This window comes from Branchiostoma belcheri, unplaced genomic scaffold (genome assembly GCF_001625305.1).
Source record: "Branchiostoma belcheri isolate BF01 breed outbred unplaced genomic scaffold, Haploidv18h27 scaffold18, whole genome shotgun sequence".
NCBI classification, from domain to species: Eukaryota; Metazoa; Chordata; class Leptocardii; order Amphioxiformes; family Branchiostomatidae; genus Branchiostoma; species Branchiostoma belcheri.
The window spans coordinates 3,563,203-3,582,658 of NW_017803268.1; the positions used below are offsets into that span (position 1 = coordinate 3,563,203).

Here is a 19,456-nt window from a genome sequence, read left to right on the forward strand (position 1 = left end):
GCTCATCAACGGTGTCCAAACACTGATGAGGCACACAAAAAATGCCAATGATCAGAGAGCTGCACATTTGCCATTGAAAACACTCATTTTCTTAAAGAATTATTATTATGCATACAGTTAACACTGCGCGGTTTGATATTGCTTTATTACCGGATATTCGGTCTTTATGTCCCAGCAAGTAAATTTATTTATTCCCATTAAATTATTGCACTTCTTTTCAATATGGGCCCTGTTTTACACAACAAACCACAACAGTCACCTACAAACAATGAAATTGGGATACAATAAAGATAATGGCAATGATAATAAAGCAAAAAACAGTAACTAACCAATAACATCAATAAATAAAATAATGATAATAACAAAAAGTACAAATTGTCCAGTATAGTCATATGGTAAAGAACTCTTGCTATTGTTCTCTCCACAGATATTTATCCTGGCGCTCATAGCTGCGTTAATCTGTAACCCAACACCTTCCAACAAGCAGAGGACGTATGATATCAGGGAGGAAGAACTACATGTGCACCTTTTGGGCCACAAAGGTACCTCCATATCCTCAAGATTACTACATACAATTAGAGAACAAAATATCTTCCAATTATTGTTGGTAAGGGTAATAAAACTTTGGAATAAACAAATTGCGTTGTCTCCTTTCTATATACAATTACCTTATTGATAGGTATACCTTAGTAGATAGGTACATATTACATGTATGAATTGTATTCTTCTGTATGACGTTTAAAAATGTTTGTTTTTGGTCAAAAGAGGGTAGATATTTGTAAGTGAATGTATATCTTAATGATATTGTAAGATTTTAAGCCGTGTATATACGTTTATGTGTATGTATATCTTTTCAGCACCAGAGAAAGTTTACCCACCTGAAGCTACCTCCGTGCAAAAGATGAAAAGGAAAAACCAGCAGCGGCAAAAGTTTTTCGTGCTCCTGCAGAACGCCAGCGTCCTGTTCCTGTTTGTCGCTGTTCTGTTCTTCATTAGCCAGCAGGATAAAGACCCGTCTGCTTACCACGCATCGCAGACGCTGTCCAGCAGGCTCACAGAGGACTTCGACTCGGTAGGTAGCTACTGAAAAGTACTAGGCTTGCAAAAGCCTTATGCTGTCATAATATAAGTAATTCATTTTCCTTGTCTTAGTTAGTCCTTGTCTTAAACACCTTAGTTCGTAAGGCATACCACCCGGCGTTTCTAAAAAAAAACAGACCCCGGGGAAGACTACCTGAGAGGTGAAAAGACCAGATACAAAAAGACACAGGGCTTACCTTAAGGGAACCTGAGACTTGGCCTTGGACAGAGTGGGATGGAGGTGGAGGGGAGCAAGGGGCCTGATCCTGGCCTGAGCACTTAGGCAGGTAGGTATTCACTTTTCATTGTCTGGTCAACAATTGCTCGCTTGTAAACTATTCTATCTGAACGTAGCTGTTGTTCTGCCATAGATCACGACTCCTGAAGACTTCTGGAGCTGGACTGAGGGAGTCATGTTGCCTGTGTTATACCCCTCCTTCTGGTATAACGGGTGGAAGATGAAGTATCTAGACCGGCAGTTTCCACTTTATACCGAGGCCTTCAGAATCGGCCCGCCACGACTTACTCAAATCAGGGCGGCACCAGGTGGGCAGTACTACTATTTATTAGTGTTCTCTGTTTTAATTGGAATGTTAGCTTGTTATTATTATTATACCTGATTAGTTTACAAAATACTAGTCATGAGGAATAACGTTAGATCCTATGACCATAATGTATAATTTATCTACCATCTTTTTATCTATCGCCGGTTATTTCGTATACGAAATAGCCATCGATGTAATTAAAATTACATAGAGGGTAAACTCACATAGTCGTAAATCCTTTGTTTAAAACATTGATTTTCCTTCCTTTTTCAATCAGTGACGAAGCCCGTATAAACAGCGTACACTCAAAGACAATAGTTTATCACTACAGGAATGCATCGCGTTAAAATCATATTTTAATTCTTGTGCAGATACAGTGGAACTAGACGATTCCACCAATGGTTGGGTGCTTGCTACCGGAAATGTTTCACATGCACATTGGGAGTTCAATGTCACAAGCATGGTTACGGTCTATCCAGACTGTATATCAGAATGCCCCATGGAGCTTCCCACTACTCTGAATGAAGCTACATCCACCATGACTGCTCTTCAGCATAACCACTGGATCGACAAATATACAAAGCGTCTTGATCTGGAACTGTCCTTCTACTATCCCTCTCGTAAACTATTCAGCACATTGAAACTGACCGTAATTTGGGAGAGTATCGGTCATTTTTCAACATCTACAGCTGTAGGAATACACAGGCTTTTCCAGTATGAAAACGTATCTGATTATGGCGTAATGACTGCCCACATTCTCTTCATAATGTTGTTTCTGGTCCGCCTCATCAATGATGGGATAGCTATAAAGAATGAAGGGATCAAGTATTTTGGTTCCATCTGGAATCTGATGGCGTCTTTGAGCTTACTTGGATCTGCAGCCGCCATCTGTATCTTTGGAATAAGGCACCACTTCGCATCTGCAACTCTGGACAGGATAGTGGAGGCGACAGGTTGGTAAACGGGTGTTTCAGAACTCTAGGTTAACTCTAACTTAAGAACTGATCTCACGATTTTTCAGCCAACACGTCAAACTATAGAGAATCGCTATGCTATAACCTTCTGAGTCTAACCCCTCTCAATTCTGTTAAGGTGAACTTGGAATAGAAAAGTTTGTCGACTTTGAGTCAACGTTTTGGTGGGATGATGCCTTCAAGTACGTGCTTGCCGCTGTGGTGTTTGTTGACACATTGGCACTACTCCGCATGGTCAAGTTTAACAAGACCATCGCTCATTTCCTTGCTCTGCCCGGTGCCATGAAGAACGACCTGATCGGGTTTTCAGTTGTGAGCGCCATAGCTTTCATGGCCTTCAGCTCGTCAGGTATTATTTTCCATTCAATTTATATCAATTTATGAGTACTTTCTATGTGTCTATCGGTACGCTGAAAGCATAGTATGTATTTGTGTGTAATTATGTAGAATACATGCTATTTCTCGTGTCATATTCCACTGTTACCTGGCTAGTAACAGGTTCTATTTCCCCCACAGGAATGATTGTATTTGGCACACACTTGAAGGCCTTCAGCAACGCCATACACACAAATTTCGCCTTGTTTGAGATGTTGTTGGGCAGGTTTGTATTTACCAAATTTCTGTGTTGTCTACTAATAACTCAGTCTCCTACGTTAACATGACAAATGCCTCACTGGACGTACCAGTCATATCACATATATGTTTAACCATTTTCTCACGATAATGTTCCATCGTGCAAACCATAAATTCAAATTAACAATAAACATTCGAAAAACATGTTGCACGTAAAACGAGTTTATTAACAAGTATTCTACTTTCTTATAAAGACCAACGTTTTGTATTTTCCTATAAAGACCAATATTTTTACTTGGTCTTTTTTTAACATGTCGATTTATACCATACACAGGTAGCAAATACATGTTTTTTTTGTTTAAGGGCTAAACTAAATGTAAGCGATACATAAATTGATCTCAATATTTTTCAGGTTTGTTGCTCAGGAGATATTGGAGGCAAACCGATATGTCGGCCCGGTCTACTTCACTTTCTTCATGATTTGTATCTTCATAATTCTCGTCAACTTCCTCGTGACCATCATCTGTGATGCCATCGCTTCTGGTGACTCCATTGATGACGACTATGACCAGGATCTGGTAGACTACATCTGGACAAGCTTCAAGGAAATGTTAGGGATTCACTCTCCCCCAACGACTGATATAACAAAAACAGGTAAAAGAAATTCATTGAAATCTTTAAGAACGTAAAGAAATCATTCCGGAATTAGGATTCAAAAGTTCCTGTCACTAAATGAATAAACGATTAATAACTTTGTTTTTGTACCTGCGTATTTTAATGAAAGTAATTCATTTTCACACATTACTCTTTTTATGCAGATGAAGACAAGCTCTCCGAGCTGAATGCAAACTTGCGAAAGATAGAGGACTCTTTAGATGACACTTTAGATGTCACAAAGTGTCTGTGGCCAAAGATTAAGACCGGATTCAGGGTGTCAACCTCGCCTGTCACACCACGACATCTCTCTGCTACGCTGTCTTCTGACACATGTCAGATGATTCAGGAGGAATCTACATTACTGACTAGTCCAGCCGTATCTGGTGATCAAGAACAGGCCCAATGTCTCCTCAAAGCTCATGAGGACGATGCTGCCAGGCTGCAGGAATTACAAAGCGAGAGCAGGCGGCGTGCAGAGGCGATCCTCCAAAGAAAACTAGCAGAGAGAAGAAGGAAAGAGCGCGGTGGGAAGGAACAGACCATCGTGGAGACGGCACAGGACCTGATGCAGCAACACGCAGCTGATGAGGAACGGTTAGAAAAACGACAAGCAAGATCAAGACGCATGTTTGAGAGCAAACTGCGACAGAAGTTGGCGGCGCGCCGCGTACAAAAGAAGTACAATGTAGAGTGATAAGCGTTTGTTTCAGGCTATTATGCTCATGTATATACATATTGGTAAGTCAACATTCTGACGTCGATGACAGTATTTTACATCAAGCTTGAGACAGAGAGTTAGTTGTATTTCTTCTCCCTTACTACATATTTTACTGCGGATAACCATTACATGATTCATATATTGATTAACCTGCGTGAAACCCATAATGTACTATGCATAGCACTTCAGTAAAATGTCTCATTGAAGGTTGTATTAGCATGTTGTAGGATTAATATATCTTTTTTAGAATACATGTTTATCTCGCAAGTGCTTCATATTATCAATTACGAAAGACAGAAAATACTTGTAATAATAATAATGATTAGAAATTACATAATGTGTGTGTAATGAGGAATTATTATACAGCTTTCTTTTTTATTGTACAGTTTTCTGTAATAGTTGAGCGTTTTATTAATGTCGGGGATACTTGGAAAACGTGTGTAGCTGAGTGTATTTTACTAAAACCATTCTTTAAGTTAAGAGGACCACAAATAAAATTTAAAAACAAGAGTTCCTCGATCTCATACCTTCGCCAAATGATGTAAACCCTTGCGGCTGACGAATTATGGATTATACCAGTTGATCATATTCTCCACCCAATGACAGTCTTATCTTAACAAAAAAGCTATTATAGCACTTCCTCATAAATTATGCAAATGAGGTCATGATTTGAATAAATTATGTTTATTGATGTTCGCCTTCACTTAATTCCCAAGTGTGGCAAGTATGAAATTCCCAGCAGTTACAACTATAAATTATAAAAATTTCCATTAATTATGCAAATTAGGTCTTCATTTACATCATCTATATCCTCAGATGTTGTTTGTTCTCAATTACATGTCACAAGTGTTTCATAGTCCTATTATTGAACAAAGCAGATCTATAGAATTTCCTCATTAATTATGCAAATAAGTTCCTGATTTGCATAAATGTCATCTGATTATGTCAAGCCTCACTTCAGCTACCTCATACCAAAAATCACGACAATCCGTTGTCAGGTTCTTGAGTTATCATCCTTCGAAAAATTTTCAACAAATGCTCCTGCAGTTCCAGAACAAGATGCTAGGGGGCCCAAACTCATGTCACTTCTTCCCTACCCCAAGAGCTATCTACCAACCAAAATTCGTGACCCTAGCATGTCCAGATCGCGAGATATCAAAACCGGAAATTCTGCTGCAGTACCAACAAAAGCCGCCAGGGTGCCCTAATCATTTCTAGGTCTCATCAAGACCTACCCACCTACCAAGTTTCATGACAATGCATACTAAGCTTCTTGAGTTATGCTGTTCATAGACAGACAGACAAGCAGACAGACGGACAAACGCTACTGAAAACAACCTTCTTGGCGAAGGAAAAAAGATCACGTAGTGAAATATGCTATGTGAAAGACCAATTCACTTTCACAAAAAAGCACAAACGAACAAACACAATCACACGCACGTGATGTCTTATGGTTTTTGCTATGCCTAATTCTAACTGTTGCACAAAATATTCATCAATGAAATGGACATACTATGAATGGGATTAATCATGCAGATAGCAAAGGATCAAAGGGTGTATTTCTATAAAACTATCTGCACATATTAGATTAGTCGTGTGCATTTATGTAGAAAGTAAAGCCTTTGTTGCCTTATCCTTCGCCTGTCACCAAAAATAAATTTGATGAATACCTGGTGTACTGAAGATCATGCTAGACTACCTCTTCACGACTCCCATAAAAACACAATTTTTGCATCTATCAACTAGAATAACTGGAAAAATACGAAGAAGCAATTTGCTATTGACATGGCACATGCATTTTATAAAGGGTTCCCTAAACTTATCTAGTTGACTACCTCTTCACGACTAGCCCCCATAAAACACCATTTGTGCCAACTAGAATATGTTTGGTGAACACTTGATAAAACACCTGCAAGTGACATGTTAATATAATATATAGCAAATTGCTTCTTAGTAATTTTCCACATATACACACACCTGTCATTATGACTTACATCAGTTACAGAACTGGGTGAATGCTCGGACTTTTTCAGACAACTTTGACATAGCAAACTTCCACATTTATGATCACAATGACTGCTAATAGAATCTAGAATAAATTTTGTTTAAAAGGTTTGTTGCTGTAGGGCGATACGTTTTGTATGGTTGGGATGGGCTGCAGTATTTGAAAAGATGTAATAGTCCATCCTGAACAGTGGCTGGGTTGTTGCTATCATGGTAAGATGTGTTTTGGGTGGGTGAAGTCGGTTGCTTCATTTAAGAAGATGTAAATAGTCCGTCCTGGACAGTCGCTGTGCTGTTGTAAGATATGTTTTGTATGGGTGGAGCCAACTGCGACATTTGGGTAGAATGTGTTAGTCTGTCCTGGACAGTGTCTGTGCTGTTGTAACATGTGTTTCGTATGAATAGAGCCAGCTGCGACAGTTCTGTATCTGTATCGGTATAGCCGGTATAACCGCCCTTCGGCGTAACACACCAGCTTCGCAGGCACGCGGCGCGGCGGCAGCTAGCTATATCACACCGAACGGATTGTTACACTCAATCTTTGCACATTTAACTGCAGGAGTTGTTTAAAGCTTTCTAGTGATGATGCCCCAACTGTGCTTGGTGGCAGCGAGTTCCAGTCCACGATAGTTCTGGGGAAATACGAGTTTTTAGCAGTTGGGTAGAAAAAGGTGGCTGGACAGTGGCTAGGTTGTTGCTATGGAAAGATTGTGTTAATGATGGGTGGAATTAGCTGCTACATCTTAGAAGGTTCTAGTCTTTCCTGGATGGTGTCTGTGCTGTTGTAAGATGTGTTTTTTATGGGTGGAGCCAGCTGTGACATTTGGGTAGAATGTGTTAGTCTGTCCTGGATAGTGTCTGTGCTTTTGCTGTGGTAGGATTGTTCTGGAGGGGCGGAATTTAAGAACGTGTTAGTCCAACCTGGACAGTGGCTGTGCTGTCGTAACATGTGTTTCGTATGGGTGGAGCCAACTGCGACAGTTGGGTATACGTAGAAGATGCTAGTCCGTCTTAGATGGTGGCTGTGCTTTTGCTGTAGTGTGGTAGAATTGTTTTGGAGGGGCGGAATCTAAGAACGTGTTAGTCCATACTGGACAGTGGCTGTGCTGTTGTAAGATGTGTTTTGTATGAGTGGGGCCAGCGACAGTAGAAGGTGTTATTCCGTCCTGGACAGTGTCTGTGCTTTGCTGTGGTAGGATTGTTCTGGAGGGGCGGAATCTAAGAACGTGTTAGTCCATCCTGGACAGTGGCTGTGCTGTTGTAAGATGTGCTTTGTATGGGTGGAGCCAGCTGCGACAGTTGCATAGGTACTGGTCCATTTTGGGAGGTGTTGTTACTGGCATACGCGTAGACAGGGTTTTGAAATGGCACAGTGCTCGGATCCTGTAGAACATTAACTGTCCTGTTATGGAGGTTCTGCAACTGCCGAGATTTTATCAGCTTTAGGATCAGACAGGCGGCGAAAACCAGTCCAAAAAGGCTTGCTGCCACTATGATGATGATGTGAATAGTTTCAATCATTGGCCCTTCGTTACCCTTCCCCATTACATTGCTGATTGACACCCTTTCATTAGATGTTGTCTTGCCTTCTACAGTAGTGTTGTTTCGGAGAAAACTTTGTCCGGTTGTGGTCAAGTGTAGATGATCATATTCCTGACTTGTACCAGCCGGTACATGCACACTTGTTTGAGCATCAAGAGATGTTGTCTTGCCTTCTAAAGTAGTGTTTTCTCGGAAAAACGTCTGTCCAGTTACGGTTATGTGAAGATGACCATTTTCCTGGCTTGTACGCATACCAGCCGGTACATGCACACTCGTTTGGACGCCATACGACCTACTGCTGCCCATATTTGTATGCTCACTTACTGACGGATACGTGTAGGTTGTTGGTGAACTAAGGTTAGATGACGCACACCCTAACTGGTCAATAGAAAGTTCCGAAAGGTTTGATTTCCGTAATGCGGCCGGTGAGTTACAGGTGTAACCCTGAGAAGCCGAGCAGGTGTCACGTAATAATGATTTGATACGTGTTCTGGATGGGCCTCTTGGTGTCAATGATTTTACCTTATTGATAAACCACAACAACTTACAGTCACAATGAAAAGGATTCTTTCCCAGGGAAAATTTTGCCGCAGTGTTTGGATACCCCAAGTCTCTATCTGTCACCGTCTCAATTTTATTGTTCGACAGATCTACATCTTGAAGATTTTTCAAACAGGGTTCAAATTTCACACTTGTAATCCTGTTATGGCTCAAATAGAGGAATGCCAATTTAGTCAGGTTGCAGAGTGACGACCAAGAAACGAATTCAATGCGATTGTACTTGAGGTCCAGTGTTTGTAGATTCGTCAGCGGTGGAACATAAGTGACACTGACCAGCTTGTTGCCTCTTAGGATCAATCGAAACGTCTCGGAGGGAATGTCATCAGGAAAGGCCGTCAACCGACAGAATTTACAGTCAACTTTTAAAATCACGTGTGGTACAGGGTTTGGTACCGTTATGTTTGAATGAGAACAAACATTCGGCGAGGTCTCTACCGTATTGTTTGCAACTCGCGAGAAAAGAATGATAATCATTATAAACACTTGAAGCAGATTGATGACTCCCATCTCTTTTGGCTTCAGCCTTACGTGCTAACTTGGTCAAATTGTGATACTAGATACTTGGTGAAACAAAAAGACCCCTAGAAAGCGTACAATTTAGTGCATTGAAGAAGCCAGGTGAAATGACTTTTTCCTGCTTTCCGAGCCACAATTTTTTGGAAATAAATATATAATCAATGATGACTTAGCTTTTGTCCGTATGGTGTTGCTTGGACAACGTCAACCTGATTCGTTCAGAACCTGTCCGTTTTACAGTGTCATCTGCGGAGGTGTGCCTCTCTCTTCTCGCTCGCTCAGACTGACTGAAGTCTGTATATAGTAACGACTTATCGTCGGTACATGTGAGTTTCCATTGCATATTCAAATTCTAGGGAGACTAGTGACGTTTCGAAGAAGATTGTCTTGCAAGTTTTTTTGGAACAACCAAAATCTAATCGTCAAGCAGATGTTGGGGGAGACCTGTGTACTTGAATTAATCCTTGCCAAGCTGAATTCTGCTGAAATAGAAACAATAGAGACGGGCCGGGGGACGCCATAGACTTTCCCTTCGTTAAGCCACGTGTCCGTCTGAATAACATGACGTCACAGAAGAGCTGGATTGCTCATTCTTTGAAAAGATCATTCTTGTTCCGTCGAAGATTTGGTAGAGCTTAATTTTCCAATTTTTGTATTACAGCCCAATTTCCAGCTAAAATTGAAACCATTTCAATACATAATTCTCTATTCAATGTGTTTATTTGCGGAGAAACATTGAGAAATTTTGGGGAGTCTTGGTAAAGTGTTAAAGATGGTGAGATTCCAAAATAAAAGTATCTCTAAGGTAACGCTTGGACCAGTTGAGAAAACCCAAACAACAAGGAACTTGGTTGCGCCTACGTAGAAGTAAATCTGTCTGGGGGAAACGGGGAATTCGTACTCGATCAAATATGCTCTCCAAGAAATGTGGAATCATATCAATATCCAAATGTAATAAAGTCCAAGAAGCCCCAGTCCCACAGATTACATGCAGGATGTATTTAATATTTGGAAGAGCTGTCTCTCTGCTTCTTCTGGTGCTAAACAACAGTAGTTCTTACCTCTGGTTAATATTTTGTTTGCTTTGTATAAGATTAATGACTTTTGAAAATTTTCCTGGCATATTTTGTTGTGAAAAAGGCAATATGCTGCACCTTGATATGCAAATTTCCTTCTTCTTCTCCTTGATGCCCAACATCATGGTAATGATGACCTCTTTTAGTTATCTTACATTTAAGTTAATCGACTTTCGTCTGTTTAATATTTTCTGTTTGCAATTTACAGTGATCCCATAAGCATTCAATTGATATAGCTTATGATTCAAGTTGCAGCTAGGTGCATGTAAGCAGGTGCATGGTCTCACAGCGCCACCTATTGGAATGGTCTGGAACTGGAATACAGTCCCAAAGGCATCGGTAGGCGATTTTGGATACATCTGATCACAGCTTGATTTAATACTGTATTAAAGAGCTAATTATATAAACAAATCGTACAGAAAACATCAATTTTTACTGTACGAATTTTCCATGTAACGTTATATTGTGCGAAGTGGTCCCATATGTTATGTTATGAAAAGAGTAGCGATCCCCCTTACAAAGAATGGGCTGTTCCAATTTCAAAATGGCCGACTTCGTGCAAAAAGTGTGATCAGGAAGGAGCGATTTTTGTCGTAAATGATCTTAAAACGCCTGTGCATCAGCCAAAAGACTAAAATCCTTAGTAAACTACTTTCGGGACGTTGCTTCAACCAGAGACACCCAGGAAAGAGCCTGGACACCCACAGAAGACAAGTCGTGAGGCGGTTTTGCAAGGTAAACTGAAAGTAGTTGAAAGTAGTATTAAATACTGTAATATACGTTCAAAAGGACAACAACGGCATCAGTATTTATTGAAATAAGCAGTGGAACCTGAGATTCTTTTTTGGGCCAATTATCATTTTGAAATTAATCTGGCTTCAAGAGTTTTTAGTCATAATACCCCGTTTGTTTGTTTTTCTTTTTATACCTGCAGACTTTTTGACTTTCTGTTGCAGAATAATATTTGAGAAATTTTGGGCCTTTGTTTTAGTGTATTTTACTATTAGTAAGCAGAATGGTGAACACTCTCAACCGTTTTTTTATAGGGACTAGTATCGTGCAGTTATGTCAGGCAGCAGTACGCAAGACAAGAAGCTGATAGTCCTGGATGTGGACTGTGGACATGATGACGCCCAGGCTATCATGCTGGCTCTCACACAGCCAAATGTACAGGTATATATATATATGAGCATTCTACTGTAAGTACTGAAATGTTTGCTGTGGTAGTCTCCACTTCACTAACACTGTACAGGTAGACATCAGAAATACTGTAATTCACTTTATGTTTACGGTAGCAAAAGTTCATGGTCTGAGAAAAGTGAACATGTTCACGGAACTATATATTCACGGTGGCGACAGGTGCAGGAAAAAGAAAGTCCAGGAATTATTTGTTAACTGTAATGATAAGTTCACTGTACAGTAGTGACAGTGAAAACAGGGAACATAAAAGTACCATGAAAAAAATCAGTAATTACACTACCTGCACAGTTCCAATTTTACCTGTATCAGTCTACAGCACATTGGTACATGTACAATGTATTTTGAGCATTGACTTTGAGCATTTTATTGATATCATGCATTGATATAAAAATTATCATTTTGATGGATACATTTACTTTGGTGAGTTATATATACAATGTGCACCTACATATCAAATTGTATTTTATTTTATTGAAACCAATCTGCAGGTACTTGGTATCACCTGTGTAGCAGGTAACGTTGATGTTGACCAGGTGTGTCGGAATGTCCTCAGGGTCCTCAAGGTGTTTGGACGGCTAGATGTAAGTATCAATACTAGTACTCTACTAGTAAGTAATACAGACTATTTGATTTTGGCATGTTTCTTTCACATAGCCTGTAAGCCACCTTTAAGTGTAATAATAGCACACCAGTTTTGTATTTAAAGTATTGTATTACTTAGTAGCACATTAGCTGCATAGGACTGGACTAGAAGCTTTTTTCAATAAGTGCAGTGGGATTGTCATGCTCAAAATGTGGCTCCTAAAACACTAGGCTTCCAAATTTGCAATTATTTCCATCCAAAAGGGAAGCAACCACACTCACACTCACTATCCGGTTTAGCATCTGGTGAGCAAAAATTACTAAAGCTAGAAATGCTGGCATGCTGGCCAGGATCCAAATCCATAGCTCAGGCCACAACAAGTAATTTTTATGGATGACATCAGCATGCGCATTCATTTTTGCCTGTTTTTGAAAAAAAAAGAAATTTTGTTGCCTAAATTGACAGTGGTCAATATGCCGAAAATGGACAAAGACGTCTGTTGCCATGCCGGAAGGTGGATGGCAAATAACTATGAAGAGAGGAGACAAGAAAATGCTCTGATTTAATGTTTTGTTTCTTACTTTGATGCAGTGATATGTGATGCTGGCTGTTTATATGTGATGTTCCCAATGAATCAAAACCATTTGTACAATGATAGTCAAAATTTCAAATTGTAGGAACCTTGTTTGTTTTTCGCCCGCTTGCATTAGATTTGCAGTCTGTGGAGGATGTCATCCATAAAATTTACTTGCTGTGGCCTTATTACAGATAAAATTAAGTCAGAAACTCTAACCACAAGACCACCTTGTCAAATGTTGTTTTTTTTTGTACATCTCTGTTTGATGCACTCCCAGGTTCCTGTATACAGAGGAGCAAACGTCCCTATCCTGGGAAAACTTGTCGACGCCCGGTACTGGCACGGGAAGGACGGACTGGGGGATGTACCCGACCCTGACCCTCCCAGCGAGGAGTTGGTACAGTCCGAACATGCCGTCAACGCCCTACTCAGGTTGTCAAAAGAACATCCAGGTTTGTGTAATTTTTACCTTTGTGTAGAGGTATTGTTTTGGGCGTGCATGTGTGTGTGTGTGTGTGTGTGTGTGCGCGCGCACTTGTGTATTCGTAGAATTGTATGACAGCATGTGGGTAGGGGGAATTCCCTAACCACAGACCACATAAGGTCAGACACAATGTTATGATTCCAGAAGCTGACTGGGAGCCTGCACTTGTGTATTTGACCAAAGATTACATCATAGTTACAAGGGCTATGAGTAAAAATGAGTCATATGTGTCATAATGCGTGGCTAAGTAAAATTCGGGAGCAGGATGACCAGAATAGGCTACATCTACCTTTTCATATGAATCAAACTGAATTGGAGTTAGATTTGACCACTCTACTAAAGCACGCCCCAAACACTGCTCACCTACTCCCAAACACCAGCCACGCACATTAGCCAACCATGGCTAAACCTTTCATCCACACCCAAATGTTTTAAACAATATGAAACATTAGGTAGACCCTGCCAAACAGTAGTCAACCTTATCAAACAGCAGCCAACCACAGCCAAGCTTGCTCCTGACCTCCCAACCATGTTTGGGCAGTTTGGAAGTGTTGGGAGGCCATACTTGGCTATGTGTGACAGCTAGGGGCTTGACTGGATTTGCTAAAGCACCACTCTTACCCCCCCCCCTCCAGGTGAGATCTCCCTTGTTGCGGTAGCGCCTCTCACAAACCTGGCCCTAGCCGTCAGGATGGACCCACAATTCCCTGCACGGCTCAAGGAACTGGTCATCATGGGAGGCAACATCAATGGTACTGTCTGGTTTAAGATTAAGATTATTAATGACAAATATGTATGATTATTCAATACAAGTATTGCAGAAGCTACATGCATGGTCTAGCTTGAACATGTAACAATTAAAATAGATGGAAATATTTGAAGCATATCCAAGTTTAAAAAAAAATTATAACATATTAGAAAAGTTGTTTAATAATAATAGGCCAACAAAAAATGTAGCAAACTTTTGTTTGTTTCTCCTTCAATCATTGTGTACTTATATCCATATTTATACCTAACGCTATATTCATTATTTCAGGGTTAAAAAATACCCACAGTTCATTATTTTAGACAACTAATCATTTTTTCTTGTTATTCTAACTTTAAGTCAATTTCTTTCCTGATGATGTAAGCAAGAGGCCGTGTGACGCCGACTGCAGAGTTCAACTTTGCGTATGACAGCGCGGCAGCCCACATGGTCCTGAGCAGCTACACGTGTCCTGTGTCAGACTTACCCTATGAGATTTGTCGCTTCAGCAGTGACTCTGGCATCCCCTGGGTATGTCAGTAGTGTTCTCACCAGGATTTTTTTCACAGCATAGATAGGGGTCAGGTACAGAATGGCAACTTTCGCGGCACAAGTTGTGCATCAAGTCCCAAAAACATGAACACAGCAGGGGGTCTGGTATTCTTCCAAAAAAATGTTGAAACTCACTTATACCCTGAGACACTATTTCTCACTTCATGAGGGACAGATTTTTGTGAAGGTTTTCCCGTTGGTGTAGTTTATTCTAAAGTTTCATTTTTTTTATTTATGAACCCGGTCCCCCCCCAAAAAAACACCCTTATGCTGGTTAAATGACAGAATAGGGGTCCAAATCACAGCATAAGGGGCCCCTATGATCAAAAGGCCTGGCGAGAACACTGTGTCAGTGGCCTGTATTACAGTCTCTGTCAGAGGCTGATAGGGCTTCCTTCTCAAGAGCTTGTGGCCATGCAGTACACTTCTTGCTTAACTTTCCTTCCCACATATTTTTCACAAGGTTTTATATTGTTTTTTTAGGGGGGGGGAGTGCATTTAAACAATGGTTAAATCTTGTGCAAAAGCTGTGTAAATTGCATGCACTAATTACCTGCAGTCGTGACTGGCTTTCTATAATGCATAACCACTGAGTCATAGCAAAACAGGACCACAAATTAAAAGTACCAAACTGAGAGTCATATCAAAAAGTTTTTCCTTTTTTGTTACTTTCACCACAAATTTCATTATACTGCAAAACAAATTCAGTTTTTTTCTCTTTCTTTCAGTTGGCTGCAGTGAGTTAAATTGTGTTTTAAGTTTGACCTCAGGCTGAAGTTTATTTTTATGCCTCATTTCTTTCATACCCACAGGAGAACAGCAAAGCCCATTCCACAAAACATTGCAACTTAAACATTTAATTTACTCCTTATTGAAAGATGTGTGTTCCTGTTTTGCTACAGGTATTGGGAACATCCAACCTTCAGGAGAATTTAATTTCTATTGCGACCCAGAAGCAGCCAACATGGTTCTAAACAGCTACCAGGGTGTCCTTATGAAAATTATAGCCTGGGAGCCATGTATTAATGAACTTGCTATAACATATGTAAGTAGTTCATGTACTAGTTTAACACAACTACTCTCACTAACATTGTACTGATGCTAAATTGACCTTAATTAGGTCAAAACTAAAACTTTGACACAAAAAAGGTTTTGCCATATCATGTATCATGTAGCAAGAAGTGAATGACCAATCAGGAGCCTGCATTTGAAATTAATTATGAGGCTGCAATATCATTGGCCAACACAAAACCACATGGTTTATATATAGGAATTCATTATATTACCCTGAAGTAGTTAAAATGAGTCAAAGCCTATAGTTTTGAGTGAATGTTGAATTTGTTTCATCTTATATTTGCCATATGTTCTCTCTAGTCATGTAGGTCTTGAATTTATATGTACATGCTAGCTAATCTTCAAGTACAGTTACTGTATATCTTTCTGTAGCTGGAAAAGACAGTATCAAATTGGCCATGCACTATCCCTGGATGGCCAATTGGACACTGCTCTGGCTAATGGATATTGCCTGGCCAATTTGGTACAGTCTTATGTAGGCCACCGAAAGATCTGCTTGGAGAGATTACATGCTAGCCCCTTCAGTTTTCATATTTCTTTTCAAATTTGCTTTTTCGTTTCCGCCTTGTCCTAGGATGAATGGGACAGGATTATGGGCATCCCGACAGAGCGCGGGAAGTTCCACGCAGCCATCCTTGCCACGAGTGTTGAGCGTGAAAAGGCTGCAAAGTCGTACGGCCCTCACTACCACACCTGCGACCCCTTTGCCCTGATCGTCGCGGCACACCCTGAGGTCTGTATCTGTCTGTCCCTGTATCTGTATAGCCAGTAAAAGCGCCCTTCAGTGTAACACACCAGCTTCTGTATCTGTATAGCCGGTAAAACCGCCCTTCAGCGTAACACACCAGCTTCTGTATCTGTATCTGTATAGCCGGTAAAACCGCCCTTCAGCGTAACACACCAGCTCCTGTATCTGTATAGCCGGAAAAACCGCCCTTCGGCGTAACACACCGGCTTCTGTATCTGTATAGCCGGTATAACCGCCCTTTGGAATAACACACCAGCTTCCGTATATATATAGCCGGAAAACCGCCCTTCGACATAACACACCAGCTTCTGTATCTGTATAGCCGGTAAAACCACCCTTCGGTGTAACACACCAGATTCTGTATGTGTATAGCCAGTATTGCCACCCTTCAGCATAACACACCGAGCTTCTGTATCTGTATAGCCGGAAAACCGCCCTTCTGCATAACACACCAGCTTCTGTATCTGTATAGCCAGTATAACCGCCTGTCAGCGTAACACACCAGCTTCTGTATCTGTATAGCCAGTATAACCGCCCTTCGGCGTAACACGCCAGCTTCTGTATCTGTATAGCCAGTATAACCACCCTTTGGAATAACACACCAGCTTCCGTATATATATAGCTGGAAAACTGCCCGTCAGCGTAACACACCAGCTTCTGTATCTGTATAGCCGTTATAACCACCCTTTGGAATAACACACCAGCTTCCGTATATATATAGGCGGTAAACCGCCCTTCGGTGTAACACGCCAGATTCTGTATCTGTATAGCCGGTATAACTGCCCTTCGGTGTAACACACCAGCTTCCGTATCTGTATAGCCAGTATAAACGCCCTTTGACATAAACACACCGGCTTCTGTATCTGTATCTGTATAGCCGGTATAACCGCTTTTTCGGGATTAAAGTGCATGAGCCATTTACTTTGCCATTCTTCCAGGGTATTCAGGTCTTTTTGCAGAAGTTGTGAGTGGCTCTGTTTCTTTTCAATTCCGTGACCCTAGGTCGTGCAGGAGTCGGAGGACGTGTACGCCACCGTGGAGCTACACGGGGAGGTCACGCGAGGTCAGATGGTGTGCGACTACCGAGGCGTCTGGAACAAGGAGCCCAATCTCAGGATCATCAAGAAAGTCGACATGAAGGCAGCAATACAGATGTTTCATGATGCCTTGCAGTAATTTTTCTACTGCACTTTTTGGATTGTTAAAGACTACATGACACCAAAATAGAATGTTTTTGTTGATATTCAATACAAGTGGTATATATCATTCTTACTATCAACAAACACCATGTACATGTACAATGTATCATTCTTTCCTTTTGATAAGACAATAATTCTGGAGATTTATTATTGAAATGCTTTAACGAAACAAGGAGCCCAATCTCAGGATCAGCAAGAAAGTCGACATGAAGGCAGCTATACAGATGTTTTATGATGCCTTGCAGTGATTTGTAGTCTCAACCAGACTAACAATTCAGAATCAAAATAAAAAGGAAACTTAAGCCAATAGGGAGAATAATTGACTAGGGGAGTTTAGCCAGTGAAGAGCTCATTTTCCTGTACATTTAGAGAGAGGAATTAACCATCCTCTGGACTGACTCTCCTAGCCAACTATTAGGCCACACCAAGTAAATTTTATGGATGACGTCCTTTGGAGACCCTAAATTTAATGCGAGAGGGCGAAAAAAACAAGAAGGGCAATAAAAAACAAGATGCCTAGATTACAAATATACTAAGAGACGACAAATGTTAGGACACAAATTGAATGAGGTGACACAGTGTAACAAGCAAGAAGTCTTTTATTCATCATCAAAACAGCAATAAATCAGGTGGAACAGCAGTTGTCGTCCTATCCTGTTTTCGCGTTCCGGGTTTCACGTCAATCTGACGATTTGCGGCACTGTCGTGACTCTTTGGTCATGGAGGAAGCGGAATTTCTTGTTTTTTTCTAGAAACAAGCCAAAATCAATGCGCGCGCGGACGTCATCCATAAAATTTACTTGGTGTGGCCTTACCCTTTTTTTGTGGAATTCTAGGTTCCGTACCCTCGTAGGAAGGCCTGGTGGAGGCTAGTAATCTTTACTGATCTTTCTTGGATTGATAAAGACCATATGATATCAAGAATCTTAAGACATGGAGGCAGCTATACAGATGTTTTGGGATGTCTTGCAGTGATTTTTCTACTATACTTTTTTTTATGTTTAAGACCATATGATACCAAAAATCTTATTAAGAATAATTACGAAATTAAACTCAACATGCAGTCAGTGATACAGATGTTTTGGGATGCCTTAAAGTGATTTCTACTGCCGTGAACATTTAGGCCGTGTTTATGTGAAGTCACCCAAACCGCGATTCGGGTAACTCACATTCCTCACATCTGGTCCACGTGCCATACATTCCTTTTAAAACGTGTCCGATCACGATTCTCCGAAACTACATTCATTGTTGTTTAATCAAAACACGCTAGGTAGCGTGTTATTATTGTCAGAGGTCAACGACCTGCTTGCTGGTGTCCCCCTCCCAGCGTATCTCGGCCGAATGCCGACGTGGTCCCGCCAGAGGCGGTGAAGCTCGTCCTAGAACGGACACATTATTTGACCATTACTACTCTTAAAGTTGCTGACACGTAAAATTTGGTATTGCATATAAATAAAGAAATATCACCCCGTAATACATGACCAAGTGAAGTCACATTGAAATCACATTGCGTTCAGACGCAAATCGCGATGCGGGAAAACCGATTCGAAACCACCTCTAGAAGTGGTTTGGGATCGAGGCGCTTTCAGTGTGATTTGGAGTGTTCAGATGGAGCCACTTGAAACCGGCTTCGGGGTAAACCACATGTAAAGCGCCTTGGGTGACTTCACTTAAACACGGCCTTAGATTCTTCTGATGTCATGCAATCTTTGAATAGACCGTAGGACACTACAATAAAATATTATCAAAGTGACAAATATGTAACAGCAAACATTATACCTCCAAGTGTTGTTTAAACAGCACACATGGCGTCGGGTGGCGTAGTGGTAGATCATTCGACTGTGAACCGGCAGACCCGGAGACCCGGGTTCGATCCCGAGTCGTACCCGGGACATGTCTGGACATCCCCGACGTTGTGCCCTTGGGAAAGGTACTTTACACGACTTTCCTCACTCCACCCAGGTGTGAATGGGCACCTAACTCCGGTTGGGGAAAGCCGTATTGAGGTCACTTTGTGGCGCCGAATGGCAGCCGCACAGACCCTTGCG

At 41.0% G+C, this 19,456-nt stretch overlaps 2 protein-coding genes across 3 annotated transcripts in view; both read left to right on the top strand.

Annotated features, from left to right (window-relative positions):
- The window catches only part of LOC109467329, a 31,149-nt gene extending 26,626 nt beyond the window's left edge, over positions 1-4,523 (top strand). The window contains exons 47-54 of the mRNA XM_019765274.1: positions 428-542; positions 858-1,072; positions 1,452-1,626; positions 2,153-2,578; positions 2,718-2,948; positions 3,116-3,200; positions 3,585-3,826; positions 3,991-4,523. Coding sequence (XP_019620833.1) covers positions 428-542; positions 858-1,072; positions 1,452-1,626; positions 2,153-2,578; positions 2,718-2,948; positions 3,116-3,200; positions 3,585-3,826; positions 3,991-4,523 — 2,022 coding nt within the window. The remainder of the gene's footprint in view (positions 1-427; positions 543-857; positions 1,073-1,451; positions 1,627-2,152; positions 2,579-2,717; positions 2,949-3,115; positions 3,201-3,584; positions 3,827-3,990) is intronic.
- Positions 4,524-10,782: 6,259 nt separating this feature from the next.
- LOC109467487 (uncharacterized protein C1683.06c-like) lies at positions 10,783-17,448 on the top strand. Of its 2 annotated transcripts, none has more exons than XM_019765501.1 (8): positions 10,783-10,981; positions 11,293-11,419; positions 11,935-12,027; positions 12,884-13,058; positions 13,726-13,842; positions 14,221-14,366; positions 16,036-16,194; positions 17,212-17,448. In XM_019765501.1, exons 2-8 carry the CDS (start codon positions 11,312-11,314, stop codon positions 17,383-17,385), a joined length of 972 nt encoding a protein of 323 aa, XP_019621060.1. In that variant the 5' UTR covers positions 10,783-10,981; positions 11,293-11,311; the 3' UTR covers positions 17,386-17,448. The 2 variants fall into 2 exon arrangements, with proteins under 2 accessions (XP_019621060.1, XP_019621061.1); XM_019765502.1 differs by lacking the exon at positions 14,221-14,366 and adding an exon at positions 15,290-15,432.
- The last annotated feature ends 2,008 nt before the right edge of the window (positions 17,449-19,456 follow it).